Raw genomic sequence first — 18,857 nt, 5'->3', positions numbered from 1 at the left:
GGAGTGATTATCTGCCCCTATTTATTTTAATTTCAATATTTGGAATTATTATACGAAAGAAAAAAAAACACTTCTTATTCAGTCTTCTGGTCGCGATTTCAAATTTTGTGTGATGTTATTTCGTAAACAAGCTCTGCGCTAATGCGGTTTAATCAGGTTTAGACCACGTGACCACGCCGGTGTTCGTCATTGAACACACTCGCCGGTTCGTCTTCATCCCGCCTGAGGCCAAAACACTTGACGAAGGTAAGTGCTGAAAAGCAAACAAAAATCCAAACTCGTGTTTAAAAAGGCGACTTTGAAAAACGAACCCGAGTTTAAAACCTTATTTTTAAGCACTAACCCTAGTTTAAAACCCTACTTTGAAACCCAAACTCAAGTTAAAAACCTTAATTTGAAATTCCAAAACCAGTTTAAAAAAAAAAACGAAATTTAAACCCTAACCCTGATTTAAAACTCTACGTTGAAACCCTAGCCCAAGTTTAAAACCCTATTTTGAAATTCAAATTAAAACCGTACGTTGTAACCCTTAGTTAGTTTAAAACCCTAACCCTAGTTTAAAACTCTACTTTGAAACATTGACCTTGCACACACAAGAATGTCCCCATATTTGTGTTTTTCCACCAACACAGTTCCGACCAAAATTCCAGTTTTTGGAGGGAGCCGATGAGCACTCTGGAAGATATCCCATTTGGAACGCCACTGGGGTCACTGGGGCAGGATGTGTGCTTGATGACGCCTCCTGACATCTCTGTGCCCGACTGTCTTCGGATAATGCAGGAAACTCAGGTCACGTCTCGCTCCCGTGCGCAGCCGAGCCATTTTACATTCGCAATAATCGCCTCAAATAGAATAGTGCTCACATTTGATTGACAACTGCATAGAGTTATTTTAGTGTCACTGACCAAGAGACTATATGCACGCGCGCCGCGCACACACACACACACACACACACACACACACACACACACACACACACACACACACACAGAAGGTAAAACTGGTATCACTTTAAAAACTGTATCCCTCCTTTTGCTTTGTGGTGATGATGTTTCAACGTTTTCCTTGTGCAGTACTGCTTCAATCTGGAGAAGCTAATATTAACAGGCCAGCATCCCGCAGACCAGGCTCCATCCTGTCCTCCCTACTGGCTGATGATCTGCAGCCCTCATGAGCGCCGCGGGGCCCCTCACGGGCCCAACGACCCTTGGACCTCCTCCAAACCTCGTCGCCGCAGTCGCAGCTTGAACTCGTCGGACGTCCACTGGTCACACCAACGCTCGCACGGCTTCCACAGATCCGACTCGGGTGAAGAAGACGGCTACTGCGAGGACAACGAAGGCTCGTCCCCTGAAGACAGTTCTCAGGAGCACACCACCGGTCGAGAGCGGCCCCGCAGCACCGCCCCCTCCAGGGTCAAAGACGTGCACCTCGGTCTTCCCGCTCTGTGGCGCCGGGCCGAGTTGTCACCGAATAGTCACAGAGGTGCCTCGGCATCTGCTGAGCGCAGCGGCACCATGAAGAGGCAGCGTGCACAGAGTGCTATGGGCAGATTGCACCCCCAAAACAATTCATCAGCCGGGGCGCATCCTGGAAGGCTGCAGCAGCAACGACCCTCCTCCGCTGGCCCCGTCATCAAAAACCGCAGGCAAAAGGTGGGCTTCTTTTACCCTCCCTCCGAAAATTGCTCTTACCTGAAGACGTGGCAAAGGTACGGATGTGGCTCACATAGAAGTACTGATTCAACTCCTGGACAGAGGTGAATGTATTACCGTATTGGCCTGATTATAAGATGACCCCCTCTTTTTCAAGACTCGAGTTTGGAAAAAGAACACCAAATTAATTTTTATACAGAAAATAATTACAGTACATCTGAAACAAATGATTATAACAATATATTTGAGAGAAAAAGCATGTTATTTTGCCTCATTCAAATCTAAAGTGCAATCACATTCGTAAATGAATGGCTTCTGGTTTTTGAAATGTAAATTACATCATAACGTCTCCTGCCAGTTAACCTGGCCGATCTTCGACCCACTTTTCTCCAGATTGTCACTACGTTTCTCCATTTTCTGAGATCTATTATTTTTTTCTCTTTTCCTTCTTACCGCTATTTTTTATTTTTCTTCTTTGTGCTACCGCTATTTTTATCTTTATTCTTCGTGGCAGGGGTTCACTTTGGCCTGGGGAGTCAAGTTCAGCATTCGCTTCATTGATATCTGGCGCCATCTAGCGTCGTGAATGGGTATAATGTCTAGACCCCGAATATAAGACGACCCCCACTTTTTCAGTCTTATTTCAATGCAAAAACCACCGTCTTATATTCAGTCCAATACGGTAATCGTACAGACTCTCAACTGTACTTAAGTCATAAAAGTAAGCACAAAAGATCCCACATACTTCAGCACCACTCGGCGTCCAATGTGTGCACGTGCCTGCTTGTGTAAGTATTTGTTCATCTTCATGTGGATGCTCATCAGGCCTTCAGGACCGGAGGTTTCCTTGATTCAGCCACGGAGCTCCTGTCCGCTCTCAGCCAAGAAGAGAGGGAGTTGCTGGAGGCCGTCACTGACAACGGGTACCCGTTACGTACGGCGATCTTGGCTCTGCAGAAGACCGGATACAACACTCCAGACAAGGTCGAATATATCATATACCCTGCAATTTTGAAAAAAATAAAAACTAACAAATCTGCTTTAAAAACGAATTAAAATGAAGTGCATTTTCAAAACAAAAAGTCAAAATGAAATCAAAATAAGGAAAATGCCAAAAGTAATCTAACCTTGCTCAACAGTGTCCACTTGACACGGAAAGACTGCGTCTTTGTATTCATAGATATGCATTGAATCTGTGTGTTGCATATTGTATGTAAATACCAATTCATCACTTCATACTTTTTTATTTTTGTTCTTGAAAATGACTCTCTTTTGTAAATTAGAACAAATAATAGAGGACAAAGTAGAGGAAAACAGGAAAATATTCTGCCAGTAATTGCTCTCTTTGTTGCTGTGTTAGGGGACCAAAAAATAACTCTTATAAATTATGTTTTCGAAAATAATTGGCCGGTTAATCAACTATCAATGCTTTCCTGACAAATATCGTAATTGGCATTGGCCTTAAAAAAAAAAAAAAATCCGTATCAATTGGGCCCTGCTTCTGTTATGTCTACTCCATTCACAGCCCCGAATTAAACACAAATCACTCTTTTAACAGCTCTTAAAATACCTGACAGCCTGCAATCATCTGTGCGAGTTGGGCTACGATGAAGCTCAAGTGGAGGAGGCCTTGGAGATGTTCCAGAATTGTGAGAGCAAGGTGCTTCCCTCTTGGGTTTTTATCCCTTCAATGAACACAAAACCAGAATGATCCGACAGTCACGGTTGCGATTCCGATTTCAGGCTGCCGAGTTCCTGCTCCTCCTGACTCAGTTCAACGAGATGGGCTTCCAACAAAGCGCAATCAAAGAAGTGCTGCTTGTTCATGAAAATCATCGGGAAAGGGCTCTTGAAGAACTCATGACCCGCATGACTTGAACGGAAAACGTAGGCAACTGGCGTCGGACTGATGGTTTGATTTGGCTTTGAATTTGTCTTTACATTGAAATAATTTTGATTTTTTTTTTTTTTTGGGGGGGGGGGCAAATCCCTGGTTAATGTCAAATGAAAAAAACTCCCTTGACTTTTGATTCCAAAACTATTCAGCCATCTGTAGTGTATGTACATACTGATGTGCAATGAGGTGATTTTAAATTTAGTGTAATGTATGTTTCAGTCATAACTATGATGTGACCTGTGATTAAAAAAATAAAAAATAAAAAAATAAAAAAGTTTGACGCTTCTGATGTAGAAAAGTATCACATCTGAGATGACCAGATTTGAAACCTCTGATGCTACAAAAAAACAAACATAATAAACAGTAAGACTTCTGTTTAAACATTTATTTACAGATAGATTTGAAAAAGGTGAAGTGACAGAAAAAGGGAAATGCATAAAAAAAGGACACTAAAAAGCCAATAAATGTGCACACACACATTGACCTGCCACAAAAATACACACCGCCGCCCCAGAAGTGACAATGAAATAAGCCTGAGTAAAAATGAAGAATCCAAATGTTTGTACATTTGGAAAGCATTTAACATTTTTGGGTTGGGGGGAAAAAAATGCATTCGAAAAGTTTCTCCACACAAACAGCAGAGCTGGAAGACTTTGGTCACTGTTGACTGACAGTCGAGTTGAGCAGTCCGGACTTCACATTCGATTTGGAAGCCTTTGACAGGTCCCGCTGAGACAAAAGAGCAAAGTTCATTCAGTTCTTGCAGAGAGGAGCATGCATGAAATGTTTTTCTTACAACACTGTGATGTCCTATTCAGAATAAGTTGGTAGAAATGAGTTGGTGCTTTTTGGGAACGTTTGGATTCATTTGAATATCAATGAAGTATTATTTAATGCCACAACCAGAAGGACAACGTATGAAGAAAACAACGACTGACAATTCACTAGTTTGCTTGTTGAGTGTTACTTTGACACTTACTTCAGCAGTACTTTGAAGTAGGGCTGGATGATTAATCGAAATTTAAACCGTGGTTTTGATGTGGAATGCTGCCGATCTTTAAAAATATTCGGGGGCGGGGGGGATTGTAATGCGCAGAACCGCTCGGTGTGTTTACAAGTTGCCAGTGTTGCTTGCTAGCAAGGTTGTAGCATGTAACGCTGCTACCCTTGAGCGTGATTACACCGATTAACGACACCATAGTCGGAGTTGACTGTAAAACTAAACAACAGAAATAATTGCCCATATTGTGTATTTAGATACAAAACATGCTTTCTTTTTAAAATATCGCGAGCGCTAATGCTAAGGTCAATTCAATTGCCAACGGGAAATTAGCATCGACTATGGGAGTGATATTCCTTCAAATAAAGAATATTCACACACAAACTCAGTGGAAACACACACCCGTAAAGTAACACTAATCATAGGTGGAAATACTCCTCAATCTGTGTGTGTGTGTGTGTGTGTGTGTGTGTGTGGGGGGGGGGGCGACGACGACGACGACAAACAAACAAACAAAAAAACCCAATTCAATCGCAACACTGTTCTCATTACGCGTATACTCCATCCGTGAGCGGCACAATACTGCCCCCAAGAGGCCAACAGGCGCACGAACAGCCGATATCTCAGGTCGAGCTCAGTAAGTCCCAGGACTCGTGGAAATAACGCAAGATAAAATAATCACGATAAAGAGATAAGTTCATGCTTATTCAAGACTTCAGCGAATGCAAAGATGCAAGGCATCAAAAGGTGCGGATGTAGCAGAATGGAAATGCAAGAGGCTTGAATTTCACATGAAATTGACACGGTCATTTTTATACTGGACAAAAAGAATTGAGTAATTGAAGTATGCAATGTTTCGAAACCAATTCATTGTTTAAATAATCGTGATTTAAATCTCATTCAAAATAATTGCTATAATTATTTTGTCCATTATCGTCCAGCCCTACTATGAAACATAACTTGATGGGAAATAGTGTTTTTTTCCATTTAGGGTCACAGCGTTGCCACCATATAACAGGTGTCGGTTACGTGCAAAACCAACGTGTTAAACTGCATTTACCGCAAATTCCGAATAGGAGCCAGCGACGGCATTAAAGGTGCAATCTTGAGTATCCTGAGACCTGAGTGCACCACATGGAGTATTTCGGTGAAGGTTTTCCTTGTTGCGCTCAAGTGCGCGGGTGACCTTTGAGTGCCCGGGGGTTCGCAGGCCAAGACCCTAAAAGTTGAAAGGACTGTTGTACACAAACACAGCGCAGAACTTGTGTCACGTGACAGCAAACCGCAATGAAGCGTACCTTACTGGCAGACAGAGGTGGCCTCTGTATGGAAGACTGGCACATAGTTCCCCCAAAGCCTGAACCGAGGAAGCTGACTGGCGTGGAGATGGTCGACGTTCCCATCTGCAGAAAACATAATTTTTTTTTTTTTTTTTTTTTTTTTTTTTTTTGGGGTTCCACTTAACCGCAATCATTCATGCCAGAAATACAAAGTGACCTTTCTTTGTTTGCCTGGTGTGCCGTTTCCGACGATGCGCCTTTTGGATGGCGTCCTCACAGCAGTTCCGTACAACATGTCCTCCTGAGTCTGTCTGCTCTTCTTCAGTTGCTGAAAAAATAAATTACAAAAATTAAACAAACAACAAAACGTTTGGTTCAAGCTTTCGCATACCCGTTCCATTTTCTCTTTCTCCTTCTCGCTGTGGTGCTGCTCCCACTGCTGCTGCACATAATCCAGAAACTTCTGTCCATTGACAAAGAACTCTTTGCCTTGCTCTTGCTCCCAAGAATCTATTTGGGCCTTCAGAGTCTTTTCAAGCTGGCGACAGAAAACAGTCAGAAATACTTGATGCCAACCTTCTTACAAAACATGTAAATCGAGGCTGTCAAACTCATTACTCTGTTGCAAGAGGTAAAGTCACCCACGGTTGAGATCTTGTGGTCTCATAAGGGGGAAAAAAATCATCCTTAGGGCTGGACTTAAGTACATTTCAGTCTGTACTCGTTTAACTTTTGCAGGAGTTGAATCAGTTCCGCTACTTTGCCCCAAGCATCTGTACTTGTTCTAATTTTACACAGTACCTTGGGCAAACTTTTCTGCAGGTCACTTCGCTGCTTCTCCTCCTTCAAAAGGTTCCCACCTCTGTTGTTGAACCTGGACATATCATTAGCTTTCCTCTGAAATGATAAATGACGTCCATGTGAACAACCATCACCCAAAAGATGTCGACAGTCCTTCCAACTATGTGATGTACTGACTTCTAGTTCCAAATACACGGCCCAGTTCTCCTGCCATTTTGCGACGCCTTCAAACAGTTCTTTGTGGTCTTCAAAGTAGCTCTTCAAAGTGTTGACTTCTGCCTCGTGCAGGTTGAGAAGCTCCTCGGTGAAGTCCTCTGCATACAAAAACACACACTGACAATTGCTCCACCCACTGTAAACTATTAGGCACACAAAAGGAATGGCACCTCTCTTTTTGATTGACACAGCACACCGATTATCGTGGTTGTAGCTTCAATTGCACTGACAGACACTTGGAGGTGTTTCCTAGTACAGTACTTTGGCACTCATATTAAAAAGGGACACTTGGAGGGCCTGAACATTGGCACTGAAATAATAGGATAGTATATAATATGTGTCAGCACTACAATTCACCTCCCCATCCCCCCCCAAAAAAAAGAATCAGAAGTGATACAACAGGAAAAATGTGCATTTTGAATTTGGGTAGAGACCGGGCATAGATTTCAGACATTTAGCAACGCTAAAGTTTTGCTCGACTCCACGAAGGCAGGGAGGCAACCATGGAGATTAGCTCGTGCTTGCTCCCGTGGCTAACATGCAGCTTGGCGGCTAAACAGACCAGCTTTGCTGAACGAGATCAGCTTCTTAACCAGCCAGACACGGGGCTCCGTGTCACAGACGGACCCCGTCCAGGCGGCCGAGATGGTCCATGCACGCTGTTAGTAAGGCAGCCAGGAGCACAAGTTTCAAAGAACATGACCAGTTAAGTGTTTGGGGATCAGAGTTTATGGTAGATTTACAGTTTCATATAGGCAATTATAAGACTTTTTTTTGGGAGGGCGACAGCAGCAGTTCGCATTTTCCCCATTATCCGCGGCAGTGCTTTGAAAAGTGTACAGATGGAACGCGTGACCCAGCTATGCACTTGACATGACATCGTCCATGTGTGCCTATTATTGTGGCCTATAAGCGTGCATGCATAGCGACTCCATCTCTCCCCATATCTTTTATCTCTATCTGCATATCTACGTGTCTATTGTATAGTTGCAGGAAAGATTACGTCACCAAAGGAAATCTAGTTACCGTCATGATAATGAAGAAAAGCCTGGCGCTGTTCTTGACTGTAGAAGCACGTTTCCCAGTAAAGCAAGATCTCATTCCTGACGGCCTCGATGACACTTTTCATACTCTGTAGTTTGAGCAGTTCAAGACGCTGGACCTCAGCCTGGAGCTAGAGCCAATGAATACAAGCATTAATATATTGTATATATGACACATTGCCGCAGGGCGAAATTTTTTTTAATGGATTACGATTTCTTACTGCCTCAATGTTGCTCTTCTTGGACTTGATCATGTGCTCGGACAAGTTCTCTCTCTCCTGCAGGGGGATCTGCAGCCTGTCCCACAGTTCCCGAGCTTTAGTGCGAAGCGCTGTGCACAGCACAACATTCTCCGCCTTGCGCTCTCGCAGCTGGTACAGGTTACAGTCACCGGTGTTATGATGTAAGACATTGATGGGGTAATTTATCCAGATCGAACGAAACACAGCCAAGTCACCTGGCCAAGGAGTTGTTTCAGCGCGCCGATGTTGTCGGTGGAGAGACAGAAGGCCTCCTCGTTCTCGTACATCACGTCCTTTTCAAAGGCAGTCTCAGCCTGACGCTCCAGATCATCCATGCATGCAATTATCTCCTTCTTGACACTCACAAATTCTTCGTGACGACGGTCCTGAAAACAAAAGCCCAGTAAAAAAAAGTGCAAGCAAACCATTAATTGAAAAAAAACAAAAAAACAAATAGACACCTTTTCCTCGGTGAGGGCATTAACATGGGCACGGTAGTCATCTAGTTGCTTCAGGGATGGAACTGACTCGCGGTCGATGCTGAAGGGGGTGGTGCACATGATGTCACATAGTTCGCGGTCTTTGCCAACAAGACTCTTGAGGTTGTCCATTCTCTGCCTCTTCTGCTCTTTCATCTGCTCCAGACGAGTGCGGTTGTTCTTCTCCAGCTGCAACATAGTGCAGCCCTCTTCCTCCTCCACACACACCCACAAACAGAACATTAATACTAGGGTTCAACTGATAACTATCAGTCGGCTGAATTTAAAGTCAGATATAAGCTCTCTCCAAAATAATCACAAACTGATGGAGTTTTGCTGTTGAAATGTTGAAACATGAAAGAGCAAATGCTGTTTTGTTGCTCTGTGCCCACTAGATGGAGCTCTGGCTCAGTTGAATCTAATATGCATGTGGTGATTGCGAGGAAACATTGATATGTTTTGAAATCCATCAATCATAATGTACCTCAAAGGGGGGCATCTGAAGTTCACTGCACAGTAGATGAAGTTCTTTGCGGTAGGATTCAATGTTTTTCATGACTCGCTTTTTGAGCTCCTCTTCTTCGACTATCATTAAGTCCAGCATACCCTGCAGTGCACACGAAAATCCAGACATAGCAGACAAAGAGACAGAGTCAGTCAGCCATCAACTACCGAGAGAAACTGTTAAGCACTTATTGCAGTGATTTTACTTTGATGTGCCTGTGAACCACATTAGTTCTCTGGAGGCGTTGATCCTCTGAAATTCCCATTTCTTCCCATATATCCCGTAACTTGCCCAGAGCTCTGTTGAGGTAGGCAACAGACTCCGCAGCATGGACTTCACTGCAAGACAAGTAGACAAACAGAGTGTTTCTCATGCAAGTGGCAAGTTGCTTCTAATCGCCATTTCCTTTGAATGTTTTATTTTAACTCTGCGTTTTGTCATTTGCTGGTTTGTTTTATATTTTAACTGATCCTGCTTATATGTTGACATTTTTTGACGGTTATTTCTTTGACGGTTATTTCTCTGTCCCCGTGAAGCACTCTGGATTTGTCTTCTGTATGAATTATTCATCTTTGGTCTTCTCTTTATGTCAATGGCGAATAGTGACAGGCAGAACAATTAAATGCCCTTCTGCACTGGATGACAGAAGATAAAACTAAAACCTGTTGCCGGTCATACAACAGAATAATAGAGCGATGTTCGACTAAACAGGGTCAGATGTACCGAGTAAATCGAGACAAGCTCATCGTAAACTAATGTATTTATTATTTTTTGTGACACTTTTGTTTGGTAGTGTGCCGTTAGATTTTTCGAGTGTCGAATACGTGCTTTGGCTCACTAAAGGTTGCGAACAAAGCGCTACTACACGGCGAAGCTAACACAATTACAATTAGCTATTGACGCGATGTTGACGATGCGGTAGACGAGCTGTAATAAGAATTTTGATTCAAAATCACGAGCAGAAACAGCATTAACGAGGGCCCATTAGCGACATTGGCTCAAGGGTAGCCCAATACGGTCGTCAAATAAAAAGGCCCAACTCTCTACATTTGCTACGACAGCACTTGAACTGATTACAGATGAGATACCTACCTCACTCTCATGTTACCAAAGCAGACTATTCCCAAAAACTAACGTCCACACCGTGTAATTCCGTGTCAAAGCGCAGCACTTTTCGTAAGTGCGGCTACTGGGCACCGTCTCCTTTTGGCTACCAGCTCGTTTATCGATTCCAGTTGACGTTTGAAATTTGCCACGACATGACGCGTGCACTCTGATTGGCTCAGAGCGTTGACGTCATTCCAAAAAACTTCCGCCCTCAGTTCACGTGTTACATGTTTAAATGTTTGAGTAAGAATGTCATCTTTATTTTGTTTATTTTAAATATATCAGGATGTAGGGAAGAAATTTCATCTGTGCTGTATGTTACACATACGTACAGCACATTCGACAATAAAGTTGTATTCAATTCAATTCAATGTTTTACCATACATGTAATTATGGAATTGAACTAAATATCTTATTGTGTGTGTGTGTGTGTGTGTGTGTGTGTGTGTGTGTGTGTGCACTCTTGACTGCAATGCACATTGATGAGTAGCTTCCGGTTTGTTTGCTGATATGTGGCCTGTAAATAGCTGGCGACAAATTCAGGGTGTACCCACAGTCAGCTGGGAAAAGCTCCAGCTCCACCGTGACCCTCATGAGAAAAACAATGCTGGAGAAAATTAATGGATAGTTATATAATAATGATTGCAATCCATTTTAATATATTTTGTTTTCAAAGGCATCTTCACTCAAACTTTATTTGCAGGGAACACCAGCTCACCATATGACCCCATTGATGTATGAATGTTAAAAACTTTATTGATTGAAGCCACAAAACTCATGTATTTACATTATTTGTCCCCTGGCGTCAAATGATGAAATTAAACGATTTGGAAAATGTAGCAAATGTCGCACAGGAAGCAAATAAATAGTAATGCAATTGCAAACCGCACAATACCTCATGGAGAGTACAAAACAAAGTATTTTCTTCATTAGTTACAGTACTGTTGTGAATAGAGGTTCCTCAGAATTTCTTCACTGAACTGGTAAGTCAGCTTCTTTTTCACCTTTTGAATCTCACCGGTTTTACCATAGTTCCTCAGAGCACGAGCCATTTTTTGGTAGGTCATTTTTTTGCGATTTCCTTTTTGGACTCCCCAGTGACTGGCCAGGGCTTCTTTGTGTTTAGTGGAGAACTGGAAAATGCCCTTTTCCTGGTCCACCCACCAGATGGAATCACTCATGTCGCCGCTTCTCAACAAGTCCAAGAGAAATTGATACAAGCGGATTTTCCTCTTGGCATCTACGGTACAATGATGGATTAATTATTAATACTATGACACACATTTAGGAACTATTGAATTTCTTTTGTTTAAAGTCAAGTCACATTTTTCTAGACAAAAAATTCTATGTGCCCTCATTAGGCTAAACACGATATTCTGATTAATATTCCATCGAAGGATGCTGATATTTTATGCAGTACCGTCCCCTGCTGGCGGCTGAAATTGACAGTATTGTGAGCATTATGTGACCAACCCCAGATAACAGGTGAGCCGGTGAAAAATTTTGAATATGATCCTTACTTGTGTCTTTCTTGATTGAGGGCAGGTTGTGGTATTCAGACGCGTCCTCACTTTCTGATACCTCAAGTGGGGGGCTGACACCTCTTTGTTCCTCTTCGGAATAGTACTGGACAGACGAGACTGGGCTTTGGTACTGATAGTACAGTGAAGAGGTGTAGTTTGGAATCTTCAAGACAAAATGTAAACATGTAGGTTCATACAAAGAAGTATAGGCCGGTTGTGAGTTTGTTTAGTCATGCAAAAAGAGGATGTAAGTAAATGACATGTCATTTGGTGTTTTTCCTTGACACAAATGTCAGTTTGAAACAATTGACAATTTTTTTGATGCCCATCAGGCTAGCGCAACATTCCTGGAAAAGATTTCACTCAATCAGCAATCTCTGTGAGACCTTTTTTTTCCTTTAGTCAAACTTTTTTATTTGTAGCAAAGCGTAGTGTGAGTGCTTTCAGCTTATCAAGATTTCATAGGGTAAATGCATCATGTGAGAGTAAAAATAGCAGCAATATCATGTTGACGCAGTGGTCTGTCATCAAGTACACTCACCCACACTGCATGAATCACATCTTGAACTAAGCTAATAGTAAAAATTCAGTGATTAAAAAAAAAAATATATATATATATATTCTCTTTGTAGAGTCCGAACACCAGGCAATCCAATGGCCCTGGAATCAGTGTTTTTATTAGGCCTCAACCGATATATATTTTTACTAGCCTTGTTGGACTGCCATTATCTTTGTGTGATGTTGTAATGTGTAAAAAAAAAAAAAAAAAAAAAAAAGCAAAAGAAAAAGACCCCCCCCGATTTTTGCCGATTTTAATCGTTAACACCAAACGTTTAAATCGACCGTCCAATTAATTGGGCCGTAGTTTTTAATTGTTATTCTCTATCGAGTTTTTTGGGGACTACGCATGCCTGAAAACTCAAATATATTACCAAGTGTGTGTCCTACAGAATAAGCTGTGGCCTTCTAAAAGTCAGCTTTTTTCACTGATTATGTAAAAAAATAAATGTTGCGAAACCCGCTTGATGGAGGATACTGAACTAAACTGCAAAGCCTTTTGGCCAACACAATCTAATCTCGGAAAAGGTAAAATCTCCAGCTCACATCCATGCAGATCCTGGACCTTTATAATAATAATAATTTTGAAAAAAACAACAACAACCAAAACAATGGCACCTACAGTCTAATGACAATTAAAAAAAAAAAGGCCTCACTTGTGGCAGCACCGAGAGAGGTGCCTCCAGGTGAAGATGACCATCAGCGCTGTAACAGTAAGGTTGAATTTGTGCTGGAGCCAGACACTGAAGCTCTGTTAAATGACTCGACGGAAAATGGTCAAAGTCTGCAGGCTGGATATGCTCTGAGTGGTAGCTCCATCTGTAGTCTAAGAATCAGCACACATTTGGCTCGGAGCCATGCGACGATCGTCTCAAATCATCGTCTTACCTTCATAAACGTCCCCCACGTTAGTGAGGTAAGGGTACAACTCCGCCGGAGCTCGATAACTCTCTGACTCACTTTGAATAATTTCCTCAGAGGCCTTTGGTGAGAGGAAGTATGCAATTGTGCAAAAAAATCTTCATTAGATTGATCGTAGATAGAAAGTAGTTTCATCAGTGCTGCAATGACCAAACATACAGTATGTGCCTGCCATGTGGTGACCTCTGCTTACACTACATGTGTTACAAACTGTGTAAATACAGCAGTTTTGCTCGTACTGTATGATATGTGAATTTCACATCCATTCCGAAGCCTTGAAAAGTGTTATTTCAAATATACAGACAAAACGTATAACACAGCAATGTAAAGTTTAAAAAAAGCTGTCTCTGAAGCCTGAATGGAACCGAACCTACCTACCTATATCATGTATAATATAACATTCTCAAGTCTTACATACAAAAAAAAAGACAAAGTCCTCGTGCGCTGCAAAGGCAATGAACAGCTGAAATAGCTGTTTCCCGCACGTGTGTGGACAGAGAACGACAAAAGAATAAACACTTACAGGTGGTATGACAAAGCCTTCCATTGTGTATCATTTGACTATTGAAGCAGATCATAAATGATAACTTTGTCTTCTGCTGCCTCCGTGACAATGTGACAAGCACACAGTAACTTGAGCAGACAAACAGGAACTGAGAGTGACCTCACATGCCCACGGTCTCAACAGCCAATTGTCTAATTCAAATGTCCACCTCTGCTTCCCCACCGACAGCTAATTTAGCAACATATCTCAAGTATTTACATGTATGTCCACTTCATCATGATTCATATTTCAGTATCTCTCTCTCTCTCTCTTCTATTAACACCAAAAAAAGTACGAAATAGATTTATTATTTGTGTACTGGTAGACAATGAAACTAAAAGCGAAGTTTGGAATTAGGTTTGTTCCTCTTTTAGTTTGGAATTATGGTTTTAGTTGAGGAAGTTTTGAACATGAGAATGAAACTCGCTGAAAAGGTTGCGTCGGTTGTATTTTCCATTATATCAACACATTCAGTGGAGGATCAAGTCTTCACTTTGACTTTAATGTCTGTATCTGTGGCCATTTTTAAATGTATCTGTTTACTCTTGACTTTCACTCGGTACTGCTTTTGTACACTGGACACTGATACATGTGCCTCTTAGCTCATAGCAAATGATGCAGTTAGCTTTGCTCACCCTTAGTCTTCTTTCTTGGACGCATATGCTCAGCCAGTTATTGAATCCACACACCTGGTATGGTATCAAGAGATTGGGTGAAAACCCATTCCAGTCCAAAATACGAAAACTAGAACTGGCTGATGTGGAGTGATGGTTTTAGGCGCTGGAGCCTCAACAGGTCACGCTTTGTGCTGTGTTTGAATCTATGGCGAGTCGTTTCTTCTTGTGTGGAGTTTACGCTGTAGATGTTCTCCCTGCGCTCACGTGCCTTCCCTCCCGATACATTTCAAAAACATTTGCACAGATCTTAGCTTCCTCGTGACCATGAACAGAATAAGTGTGGGGATGATGGATGGATGGTCCTTGAAAAATGAAGGATTGCTCTACTGTCATTATCCAAAACTACTCATCCATAGCCTGAAGTCAATCTCACTTTATATCGGCAGGGAGCAACCTGGATTGATTGCCTGTCAATCACACAACTGACACTAAAAGACAGACAACCGTTCACAGTCTTCCATCATTCTAACGTGTTTAGTTTTGTGTGTGTGTGTGTGTGTGTGTGTGTGTGTGTGTGTGTGTGTGTGTGTGTGTGTGTGTGTGTGTGTGTGTGTGGAGGGGGGCGGGGGGAGCTTTCTGTATATAAAATATCCATTCATAGTCTCTCATTCAACGTAACAGAAATGACAGGAAAACAGACATGTTCAAAACTATACATCATTCTATCACTTTCTACATGTACAAAACCAAACGTTTGTTCCACTCTGTTGTCGGATTGAATTGAAACAAAACAACAATAAAAATAAAAGCAACTTGTTTTTGTTTTGGGGGCCTACCATTGGAGGTTGCATTCATGATGGATGGTCATTCTGTTTATCTGTTCAAAAATAACTTTAACAAATTATGATTATTATTTCACAATGTTGGCATACTCTCATTTTTAAGAAAGTTGAGCATTTTGGATTTACTGTTTTTGGACTGCTCATGAGCTGATTGGTTCACACAAGGGAACAGACTGACGAGAACACGTGGAAACAAAATCTAAGAAGCAAAACGTAAAAAAGGCACACGGGAAACAAGACATAATATGAAACAAAAATAATGTAATCTAAACAACAAAAATAGATCATGACAACAGAACTATTCTGTAAATTTTAAACACACATTTTAACCTTACCTGGCCTGTGTGTCCATTGAAAAAAAATAATCAAACGTTGCCCTTGAGCAAAATTGTGTCATTAAGTATCTAATCCAGCCATTGTAAAACAAGTGTTGCGGCACAAGTGCCGTTATGATCCATTTCCACCAAAGTGGTCCAGACGTTCTCATTTATTTTGTGTTTCTCTGTTCATCTAACTATGCCAACAAAGAAGGGAAAGTGACGGAAATTATAATGACTGTAAATGCTGTTCCACTCATCGGCCAATTACCTCTGTATCTTTGTGATGAACTAAAACGGCCTTTATTCCACACTGCAAGAACTGTCCACCGAAACAAGATCATTATGCCGGCACACAACATATTTTTGTAACTTTATTTTCTGTTTTTGAATGTAAAATACGTTCCTTGTCTTTTGTTCATGAAAAGAAACACAGACCAAATCTACTGTACTGTCGTCTATTTGTGAGAGTGCCAATATTTTGTTTTTGGCGCCATCGAGTGGTGTATTCTTGTATGTATTTACTGTATTTTTTGCAGTGACCAATCCAGTCTCCGGGCTAGAAAGAGCTTGACTGGCTGAAGCAGACAACCAAAACATCGCATCCGGGCCTCAACGTCTCCATCCTCAATGCGGCGATGCTCGCTGCCAACCTGACCAGGACTCCCTGAGGAGGCCCCCCTGTCTCGCGGAGGGGATTTCTCAACACGGCAGCCGCATGGAAGGAACATGGCTGCGATGAGGACTTTAACCGCGGCGGGTCTCGTCCTAGCCTTGTGCGCCCTCGGCCTCATCGCCGTGGCCATCGGCACCGACAACTGGTACGAGACAGACGCCAGGAGACACCGCGAGCGCTGCAAGAATTACTCGAACAAGAGGACCGACCCGGGCTACATCTACATCTCAAACAACAACCTCCCGCTGCGCATGCTTCCCAAGGCGAGCGCCGAGTCGGAGGCGAGGATGCCGAGGCTGCGGAATCGGCGGCACCTTGCGCCTCCAGCCTCCGCGATGGAGTCGCTGTGCAATCGGCATTTCAATTCCACCGTCATCGGACTGTGGAGGAAGTGTCACCGGATGGGATTTGACCTGGAGACGGAGGATTTAATCTTTAAAGGTATGCTGCTGTAGTCATATTTGTGTATGTGCGTGTGCGCGAGCGTATCAAATGCGTATAAACGTCTTGCGCAATCCAATATAAATTGCAGGTCCACATGAAATAACAACAACGCGCATTCACATAAGCCTTGGCGTGTTTAACAATACGCTTCTCCATCTTGCTGTGGGTGGCTCATCCACCGTCGATGGATGGGTGGGTGATGAAAGTTTTTTTAGGAACGGGGGGAGGGGGTACATCCTCCTCGTATCTTGTCAAGGATGTTACGTGACACCCCCCTCTCTCTTTTGTGTGGTTTGCTTCCACAGGATTGGTTGCACGTTGCACGCCAATCAAATACTACTACTCTTCATCAGCATTGCCCAGAAACGTGCCAATCAACCTGACCAAGACGATCAGGCAGGATGAGTGGCATGCGCTACGTGAGTCTTTTGTTTTTCATAAACGTGCTGGAAAATAAACCAGCAGCAGCAGCAACAGCAACAACAACAGTCAATAGCGGCGCTCGATCTTCTATTGCAGATCTCCAGAGGATGACGGTGAGTTTTATCGGCATGGCCATATCCATTATCCTGTTTGGCTGGACCATTGGCGTGCTGGGCTGTTGGAAGGCACATGACCTCATGCAGTATGTTGCCGGACTGCTCTTCCTCATGGGAGGTAAGCGTAGTACCCTAAATGACCTCATGAGGGAAGTAAACTCAAAGGGATCCAAGCACTGGCCTCCCCACAAAAACAAAAACAAAAACAGCCATCGAGTGCGTTTTTACGTTAGAAAAATCTCACAGCATCCCACACAAATAATTGTCATAAAAAAATTAATTTGTAGTGTCTGACCGAGCCTAATAGCTGAAACTGATTTGCTTAAGCCTTTTTCAGGATGAAAATAGCTCAACGGGGCAAGATATTATTATTATTATTATTATTATTGGAACCCCAGACTGCGAGGCAGTAATTCAAACCACTAGTTCATAGACAGAAAAATAGATAACAATTATATTACCTATACAGCACAGGAGTATTGAACAGAGGTATTGGAAATGACATTATTAATATGAACATAAAGTGACTAACATTTAATATTTGGTGACCCACTGACTTCACCAAACTGTTACTTTCTTCATTTGAAATGCTTTTTCCTGGCCTTTAGTGCAGCCTCCTTCAGAGGCTTTTCACCACAGAGTCTCCTCTTCAGGAGGTGAAATGCATGCTCTGATGCCGGTGATTAACTTGGACAGTCCTTTTTTCCCCTGAAGTCCTTTGTTGTGTTGGCAGTGTGTTTTGGGTCATTTTGTTGCTGCATGATGAAGCTTCTCCTGGTTAGTTTGGATGCACTGTATTTTTCTTTAAATTGCCAGACAAAATGGTTTTGTAGATTTCAGAATTCATGAGTTACATCATCATTAAAGACTAGTGAGCCCATTCCAGAAGCAGCCATCCATGCCCAAGCCATGACATTGCCCCCACCATGCCTAAAGGATGAGCTTGTGTGTTTTGGATCACAAGCAGCGTTTCCTCATACTTTGGCCTTTCTATCAATTTTGTAGAGGTTCATCTTGGTTTCATCAGCCCATAAAGCTTTGTTCCAAAACCGTTGTGGCTCATCTCTCTCATTCGTTGCAAAATTCAATCTGGCCTTCCAATTTGTTCTGGTGGTAACCGATAAGTGGATTGCATCTTGTGGTTAGGCCTGTATATTTCTTCTCTCGAAGTGGATTGTGATACCTTCATACCTGCCGGGCGGAGGTGAGCAATGATGTCACTGACTGTTGTCTTTAGGTGTTTCTTCACAGCTCTCACAATGTTTCTGTCATCAATTGCTGGTGATACCCTTGGACAACCTGTATGATGTCTGTTGCTCAGTACATCACTAGTTTCTTTCTTTTCCAGGACATTCCAAGTTGTTGTATTGGCTCTGCCCAGTGCTTGTGCTATAGCTCTAAGTAACTTTCCCTCTTCACTCAGCTTCAAAATGGTTTGCTTTTCGCCCATAGAAAGTATGGTCTTCGTATTTGTTTACATTAGACGCTCAACAGCCCAAAATTTCCTGCATGTTGACAACCTACCAGTTGCTAACAAACATTGGCTCATGAATTAAATGTTAGCACAACAGATAACTTTAGCCTGAAGCTAGCTAGTAGCTAATTTGTGCCAGCTAGCTGTTAGGTGGAAAACTTTAAGCTTACTATTAAA

General features: G+C 42.4%; 4 protein-coding genes across 9 annotated transcripts in view; 2 read left to right on the top strand and 2 right to left on the bottom strand.

The window, feature by feature from the left end:
- Positions 1-133: 133 nt before the first annotated feature.
- Positions 134-3,925, top strand: LOC109507522 (ubiquitin-associated protein 1-like). Its single transcript, XM_019857021.1, has 6 exons — positions 134-246; positions 633-789; positions 1,074-1,655; positions 2,481-2,639; positions 3,214-3,315; positions 3,399-3,925. The coding sequence occupies exons 2-6, from the start codon at positions 667-669 to the stop codon at positions 3,531-3,533; spliced, it is 1,101 nt and encodes a 366-aa protein (XP_019712580.1). The 5' UTR covers positions 134-246; positions 633-666; the 3' UTR covers positions 3,534-3,925.
- A 215-nt stretch (positions 3,926-4,140) lies between these two features.
- On the bottom strand, positions 4,141-10,371 carry LOC109507509 (protein regulator of cytokinesis 1-like). 5 transcript variants are annotated; one of them, XM_019856993.1, is made up of 14 exons: positions 10,211-10,371; positions 9,324-9,456; positions 9,098-9,220; positions 8,596-8,829; positions 8,350-8,520; positions 8,114-8,263; positions 7,876-8,023; positions 6,811-6,947; positions 6,634-6,729; positions 6,224-6,370; positions 6,050-6,160; positions 5,851-5,955; positions 5,613-5,738; positions 4,141-4,281 (listed from the first exon to the last, which is right to left on the bottom strand). In XM_019856993.1, exons 1-14 carry the CDS (start codon positions 10,219-10,221, stop codon positions 4,210-4,212), a joined length of 1,764 nt encoding a protein of 587 aa, XP_019712552.1. In that variant the 5' UTR covers positions 10,222-10,371; the 3' UTR covers positions 4,141-4,209. The 5 variants fall into 5 exon arrangements, with proteins under 5 accessions (XP_019712552.1, XP_019712554.1, XP_019712551.1 ...); XM_019856995.1 differs by having other exon boundaries at positions 5,674-5,738; XM_019856992.1 differs by having other exon boundaries at positions 5,613-5,771; positions 8,596-8,826.
- Positions 10,372-10,863: 492 nt separating this feature from the next.
- The window catches only part of spi1a (Spi-1 proto-oncogene a), a 19,138-nt gene continuing 11,144 nt past the window's right edge, over positions 10,864-18,857 (bottom strand). The window contains exons 1-5 of one of the 2 annotated variants that reach the window (XM_019857030.1): positions 13,751-13,881; positions 13,195-13,288; positions 12,963-13,132; positions 11,746-11,911; positions 10,864-11,465 (exon numbers count right to left, since the gene is read on the bottom strand). In XM_019857030.1, coding sequence (XP_019712589.1) covers positions 11,155-11,465; positions 11,746-11,911; positions 12,963-13,132; positions 13,195-13,288; positions 13,751-13,774 — 765 coding nt within the window. In that variant the 5' untranslated portion in view covers positions 13,775-13,881 and the 3' untranslated portion in view covers positions 10,864-11,154. Of the gene's footprint in view, positions 11,466-11,745; positions 11,912-12,962; positions 13,133-13,194; positions 13,289-13,750; positions 13,882-18,857 lie in introns of those variants that run through there. The other variant, XM_019857029.1, reaches the window with a different exon arrangement.
- The window catches only part of tmem276a (transmembrane protein 276a), a 4,218-nt gene continuing 1,431 nt past the window's right edge, over positions 16,071-18,857 (top strand). The window contains exons 1-3 of the mRNA XM_019857028.1: positions 16,071-16,664; positions 16,973-17,086; positions 17,187-17,324. Of these exons, the coding sequence (XP_019712587.1) occupies positions 16,277-16,664; positions 16,973-17,086; positions 17,187-17,324 (640 nt within the window). The 5' untranslated portion in view covers positions 16,071-16,276. The remainder of the gene's footprint in view (positions 16,665-16,972; positions 17,087-17,186; positions 17,325-18,857) is intronic.

The sequence above is a fragment of the Hippocampus comes genome, unplaced genomic scaffold, assembly GCF_001891065.2.
Source record: "Hippocampus comes isolate QL1 unplaced genomic scaffold, H_comes_QL1_v1.1 scaffold186, whole genome shotgun sequence".
NCBI lineage: Eukaryota > Metazoa > Chordata > Actinopteri > Syngnathiformes > Syngnathidae > Hippocampus > Hippocampus comes.
Note: the sequence above shows the minus strand (reverse complement) of the source record. Positions and strands in the feature narration are given on the sequence as shown.

What these genes read in the sequence shown, in the direction of transcription:
- LOC109507522 (XM_019857021.1), top strand. Translation starts at nt 667, where the DNA reads ATGAGCACTCTGGAAGATATCCCATTTGGAACGCCACTGGGGTCACTG. An exon ending in GGATAATGCAGGAAACTCAG is followed by an intron (nt 790 to 1,073) that starts GTCACGTCTCGC and finishes TTCCTTGTGCAG; the next exon opens with TACTGCTTCAATCTGGAGAA. An exon ending in GATACAACACTCCAGACAAG is followed by an intron (nt 2,640 to 3,213) that starts GTCGAATATATC and finishes CTCTTTTAACAG; the next exon opens with CTCTTAAAATACCTGACAGC.
- LOC109507509 (XM_019856991.1), bottom strand. An exon ending in TGGTTCACAGGCACATCAAA is followed by an intron (nt 9,221 to 9,323) that starts GTAAAATCACTG and finishes TGTGCACTGCAG; the next exon opens with GGTATGCTGGACTTAATGAT. An exon ending in TGAAACAACTCCTTGGCCAG is followed by an intron (nt 8,264 to 8,349) that starts GTGACTTGGCTG and finishes AACCTGTACCAG; the next exon opens with CTGCGAGAGCGCAAGGCGGA.